This window comes from Narcine bancroftii, chromosome 6 (assembly GCF_036971445.1).
Source record: "Narcine bancroftii isolate sNarBan1 chromosome 6, sNarBan1.hap1, whole genome shotgun sequence".
In the NCBI taxonomy this organism is placed as follows: domain Eukaryota; kingdom Metazoa; phylum Chordata; class Chondrichthyes; order Torpediniformes; family Narcinidae; genus Narcine; species Narcine bancroftii.
The window spans coordinates 124,836,404-124,843,036 of record NC_091474.1 but is presented as its reverse complement, the minus strand read 5'-3'; the positions used below and the strand labels follow the sequence as shown (position 1 = coordinate 124,843,036).

The 6,633-nt window shown below is 42.8% G+C and overlaps 1 protein-coding gene across 3 annotated transcripts in view; it reads left to right on the top strand.

Annotated features, from left to right (window-relative positions):
* Positions 1 to 4,366: 4,366 nt before the first annotated feature.
* hmgcll1 (3-hydroxymethyl-3-methylglutaryl-CoA lyase like 1) overlaps positions 4,367 to 6,633 on the top strand; it is a 133,446-nt gene continuing 131,179 nt past the window's right edge. For all 3 annotated transcript variants that reach the window (XM_069888249.1, XM_069888248.1, XM_069888247.1), the window contains exon 1: positions 4,367 to 4,500. In XM_069888249.1, the coding sequence (XP_069744350.1) occupies positions 4,405 to 4,500 (96 nt within the window). In that variant the 5' untranslated portion in view covers positions 4,367 to 4,404. The remainder of the gene's footprint in view (positions 4,501 to 6,633) is intronic.

Sequence of the window (6,633 nt, the reverse complement as noted above, 5' to 3'; positions counted from 1 at the left end):
CCGAATTAATAAATATTGATCAAACTGGATTTTTTAAAATTTAAATAAAATTAGCAGATAATGTAACAAAGTTAATGAGTATAATAGATTTAGCACAGCTAAGAGAAGTACCTAGTGTAGTAGTTACTTTAGATGCTGAAAAAGCATTTGATAGACTTGAGTGGGATTTTTTATTTAAAGTTTTATGTAAATTTAGGAATCTGATGGCAGTAGGGAAGAAGCTGTTTCTCTACGATTGTATGTTTGTCTTCAGGCTCCTAATGGCATGGCCTAGATAGTGAGGGTCCTTGATGATAGACTCTGCTTTCTTGAGACACTCCCCCAATAGATGTCCTTAATGGAGTGGACTGATGCCTGTGATGACGCTGGCTGAGTTCACAAATCTGTAGTTTTGTCCTGTGGCACCTGCATGCCAGATAGTGATGCGACCAGTCAGAAGACTCTTCACAGTAGCCTGTAGAAATTTGCAAGAGTCTTTGGTGACATACCAAATCTCCCCAAACTCCTCATGAAGTATAGCTGCTGGTGAGCCTTCTTCAGGATTGCACTTACCTGGAGGCCCTAGGATATATCTGCAGAGATGATGACACCCAGGATATTGAAATTCTTAACAATTTCCACTGCTGACTCCTCAGTGAGGACTGGTTGGGTTCTCCTGATTCTCTGGTGCATGCAAGGCTGTACTTCACCCCCACCTTGGTTACTCAGATCACATATCTGCACTGCTAACCCTGGTGTACAGATGGCTGGCAAAGCAAACTAGGCCAGTTCGCAGTATATTCCCTTTTAAAAAATTTTTGTATATGAAATAATTTGCCATCTCAGAGTGTATCCCATATCAAAAAACTATTATCAGTGGAAGAGATTTGTCTCTCAAAAGTCTGTCCTTTTCAACAACATGGTATTAAGACTCCATCTATACACACTTCCTTGTTTTTCCAATATTGAAATGGTTAAGGTCAATGGCGAATGATCTGATAGAAACCTCACCAAGTATTCCGTTTTTATCACTCTGCTTTTTAACTGTGCAGACATCAAAAATAAATCAATCCTTGTATGTGAGTCATGGACCCTTAGGTAGAGCAAGTAGTCTCTCTCTGTGGGATTGAGCTGCCTCCAGATATCAATCAGATTTAAACCTTCATAAATGATAGCATTGCTTTTGTGGCTTTCGCCCTTGTTACTGTTGTCGTTGATTTATCCAATATGAGATCCAAACAAAAATTCAAATTCCCCTTGACCAATATATTTTGCCTTCTCTCTGCTGCTTTTAAAAAGATATCCTTCATAAAGGCTTCATCGCCAAAATTTGGAGTGTAACTATTCATAAACATCCAGAATTCTGCATAAATTGTGCAATGTGCCACTACAAACCTTCCTTCTTGGTCAATTGATATATCTTCTATTCTTACTGGTACATTTTTATTAAGATCACTACTCCTCTTGTTTTTGAATTAAAATAAGATGACATTTCTTGCCCCACCCATCCCCTTTTTAACTTGGCATGCTCCGATTTAGTAAGATATGTTTCATGCAGAAAAACTACGTCCACCTTTAGGTTTTTTTTTAAAGTATGCCAAGACCAATTTTCTTTTCACAGTTCTGTTCAACCCATTAACATTGACTAATAAACTTTAACATTCTATCATACCAGTTCTTAAACTAATGTTGTTCAGCAATAATACAGTGATCTTTCCATTTAAAAAAAAAACACCTATAGTGCGTCTGCCCTGACAGTGACGTAAACAAGAAATCCCGGAAACCTGTGGAAAAAAAGCCCGTAGAATGTTCCAAGGAAGAAGAGCCCCTCCCTTTAGTGCCAGCTTGTAAAAATGCTCCTCTCCTGGCACCATTGATATCCTTAGACCAAAGACTCCATGCTGTCACTTTTTTTTTTGCCAAGTTCTCACTCTTTCTTGAGCTCTCCATGCAAATTGTATTAACATTCATATATAATAATGACTAAAAGATGGATCAAAGAATACATTTGCTTAGTCCCATTTTAAATATTCTTCAGTCTTCTTATTTGATGTCTTCAGTCTTCTCATAATCTTTATAGAAGTTCCTCCACATCGTTCTTATACTTGAAAAAATGCCAGTTTCACTTTATTAATTCAACCATCAGTGTGGCAGTGTATGCCATCGAATAGCTCATACTTTTTTGACCGCAATTCACATCCTTCCTTTGGTTCATTAAACTTGGGCTAAAGTCTTGAATAGCATCTTTCCGCCGTCGAACTCAAGTGAGCCGCTGTGTTGTTTAATCAAATGCTGTTCCTGATCCTGGTAACTCAAAAGTATCATCAGGACCGGCCGTGGTTATTGCTCCTCAGGTCTTCTGGAACTGAGCCATTTCTGCTTGTAGCTTCTCATTATATTTATTTTCTCCCACAATTCAGAGAAGCTCACTGGAACATTCCCTTTGGTCCCTTCCTTCAATCCAAAAATCTGAACATTTTGCGACTTTTGCGTCTGCTAAAGTTTTTCATGTGGTTGAGCTTGTCCAGCAGCATTTGCTTGTCCAAGTCCCACTTTTTCTCATCTTCTAAAGCTTTTGTTGTGTTTGCAACCAGGTTGAATTCCACTTGGCCCATTCGATTCATTAAGTCATCAATTGCCTCTGAGAGTTCACCCGTCTTTTCTGACGTGTTCTTTATTGCATTTTCCACACTTGTAAAACATGTACATAAGATCGCCATCTCCTTCAGGATTTTATTTAAATCTTGTTCTGACCCAGCCCCCGCAGTGCCAGGTTCAGCTGGTCTCGAGGCAACTCTTGTGCTACTCCCATTTGGGCTTTCACTCAGTGAACTGGGTGTGTCTTAAGATTTCGGTTTTTTGCATTCTTGGTTTCTTGCAAGTCATTTTGTATATTCGTACTGGAAAAAATTCTTGAATTTAAACTTTGAATCTGTCTTTTTTATCACTCTTCAGGGAGAGCTCATTCAAAACATATCTGCCTAGATCAGTGGTTCTCAATCTTTTTCATTGCACTCACATGCCACTTTAAGTATTCCCTATGCCATAGGTGCTCTGTGATTAGTAAGGGATTGCTTAAGGTGGTATGTGGGTGGAAAGAAAAAGTTTGGAAACCATTGTTTTAATCGTACCTAATTGACTCGTTATGTGCACGGTTTCATAACTCCAAAGGAAATGACTATTTTTCTCAAGCAAAATATTTCCATACAATTGGGTCGAGAGCAGTGGGTCCCTTCCCACTCACATACCAACTTAAACAATCCCTTACAGAGCACTGATGACCCAGGGATACTTAAAGTCGGATGTCGGTGGAAAGAAAAAGTTTGAGAACCAGTGGCCTAGATCCTTCGTGAGGCCACACCCCCACATGTGATATTTCTTCTGCTAACAACTCTTGAATTTCCCCTTATAACACTCCAACAGCACGGTCGCACGTCATTTTTTTGCACCAGGATTACTGTGAAAATTTATTATTTATTGGCTCTTTTAATTTAGTTTAATTAGCATACTATAATAGTTGTTCTACAAAAGCAAGTAAAAAAAATAATTGGGCATAGGTACATTGTACTATGTGTATAACAATAAATTGACTAGCATTATCACGAAAGCTTCTCATGGAGGCAGCAGAAATATTGCCAACCATTGCCTTCACGTTGTCCCTTGTCTGTGGACTCCCACCCTGTGAGTGGGCCTCGTGCCACCTCCCTTCAGGTTATGTCTCACTTGAATACATTTGGTCTGGAGGATTGGGACAGGGCTACTGGCAGAGTGCCACGCTGCAGGGTGCATTGATGCCCTTGTCCACCATTAGGCTCCCACTTCCATTTTTCCAGCATTTGCCCTCTGGACCTTCTGTGCCTTTGTGATTCAAATTCTCATCTGGACACTTCTTAAATACGGTGCATTGGTGATTCCAACAACCAGGGTGGAAAGGTTCTTCCTCGGGTCTGCTATAAACCTGATCCTTCACCCTCTGAACTTGAACGACAGTCCACCCTCCTCCTCACCTCCCCAGTCAATGGAAGCCCAACCCATCCAGTCGGCTGCCCGAGAACTGCGGGTGGTGGGGGGAGTTTCAGCACCGGTATTAAGAGAACATTCAAGTGCAATTATAGGCGCAGTGAAACAGACATTTGGCAGCCTTCTCTCGGGTAGAGGACATTCAGCGCCGGGGTGGGGGGGACGGACGGATGGTGCTGTCATCAGCGTGTGGGTCCGGATTTATTTCCCAAGCGGGTGGGTGCAGGGCGGGGACTGACAGCGTTGTTCAGCATCTTTATCGGCCGGCAAACGCTCCTGCAAGCTGACATCGTCTCGCCAACTCGCTGCTGGGGCGACCCCCCGCCCCACCACCCTCCTTTTCTTTGCATACGTACTTTGGAGCTATCTCGCCCTTGATCACATTAGGACCGGAGCGCCTCGTTGATGGGGAACCTGCCTGCGTCCATCAAGGACTGTCTGAGCGCCGGCTTAGACATCGAATGGATCGCCACTGGGGACCACTTGTCATTAGGACAGCAGGTAGGATGCGCTGGTCTCGGTCAGGCTGGAGCTCCGGTTAACCCGTTCCCTTCCTTCAGCCAGGGCTGTTGGCGAACTGAAATTGGTCAGCCATAGAGGGAAGCCTCACTTATTGACAGAGTGAACACAAGGAAGAGCAACAGGAGCAGAGAGCCTGGCCCGTCCAGCCTGCTCTGCCAATCAATGAGATCATGGCAGCTCTGGCCCTGGAATCCGCTCCACCTCCCTGCCTTTCCCCTACAGTCTGTCTGCCTTAAATATATTTAATGAGACAGCCTCCTTGGGCGGAACGTGTCGGATTCGCTACTCCCTGGGAGAAATTTAAGTATCTCCGCCTTAAATCGACGCCCCTGAGACTTTGAGGTGAGGTCGCCTAGTCTGGCCTCATCTGGGGACAGATGCAGAGGCGGACGTCCAGAGCTGCTGGAAGGCCATCAGCTCAGTGGATCGTCTCTGGGTCCAGGCTGCAGGAGTACGAGCTGAGGGACGCAATGAGCCTTGGCTGTGGGCAAAGACCGGCCATTGAGGGGCTGAGGCCGAGGAGAAGTTCCTCAAGTAGCAGACAAGGTGTGACAGTGGTGGCAATGGTGCTAAGAATGTTCAGTGATGGAAATGTGCAAATGTGACACCGAGGATGTGAAAGGACCTTAAATTATTTTCTTTTGTAAATAAGTTTATTTTTGGTAAAGAAATGTTTGTTAGATCTCTCTGCACCTAAACTCCAATGAGTACAGTCACATCATGTGGAAGGTATTCACGTGAGCTAAAATGTAATTCAGAATTGTTTTTACGTTGTTAGCTTATCAACCATCTCCCCTAGTATCTCAAACTGGTAAACCTCCTTCTAAAAGAACATCCTTTCGTGTCATCTGTTTGAGATTGTAGTGTTGGTGGTATGGTGGGAGACCAATTTAATTACCATAGACTCCAAGAATTATAATTGCTCATTTTCTTGCTGCAAATTGGATGGAATATTTTATATTGGGAAAAATATCCAAATATGCTTGTTCATTAATTCACCCCCCACCCCCAATGCGGGCAGGAGGGTCTAAAACTAGGGGACGTTGGATCAAAGCAATGGTTTTCCACCTTTTTCTTTCCACTCACATACCACTTTAAGTAATTCCTATGCCATCGGTGCTCTGTGATTAGTGAGGGATCGCTTAAGGTGGCATGTGAGTGAGAAGGGAAGGTTGAGAATCAGTGTTCTAGACCCAATTGGTACTGAAATATTTTGCTTGAGACAAATTGTCATTGGCCCATTTCCTTTGGAGTTATGAAACTGTGCACATAATGAGTCAATTTGGATGATTAAAACAGGGACTTTCAAACTCTTTCTTTCCACTCACATATCACCTTAAGCAATCCCTCACTAATCACAGAGAACTGATGGCATAGGGAATACTTAAAGTGGTATGTGAGTGGAAAGGAAAATGTTGAGAACCACTGAATTAAAGTGTGGGGGTGGGGAAGATTTAAAAGGGTCCTGACAAGCAACATTTTCACACAGATGATGTTAAGTACATACGTGGAAGGAGCTGCCGGAGAAAATGGTAGAGGAAGGTGCAATTATGACATTTAAAAGACATTGGGACAGGTGCCTGGATAGGAAAGGGTGAGAATAATATGGGCCAAGAGGAAGCAAATGGGACTGACTCAGATGGACAACTTGATTGGCAAGTGGAAGTTGGTTCGAAGGGATTGCTGTCGATCTCTGTGACTTTGACTCAAGCAGGAATCCTGTTTATCCAGGAAGTGACAAGTTCACCTGAATGGTATTACAGAAGGAAAATCATATACATGGGAAACATGTGAGACATTGGTACAATTTCCATGAAAGACAAACTGGTCAAAATGGTTAGATAGATTGGAAGACATTTTGCTTTGAACTACAAATCACAAAAGACAAAGGAGGAAAAACCCAACACCCAATCCCAACCAACCAATTTTCCCCTGCAACCGCTGCAACCGTGTCTGCCTGTCCCGCATCGGACTTGTCAGCCACAAACGAGCCTGCAGCTGACGTGGACATTTACCCCCTCCATAAATCTTCGTCCGCCAAGCCAAAGAAGAAAGACAAATGGTTATAAATAATTACTATTTGTTTTCAAATTTAAACATTTAATTTGTTTT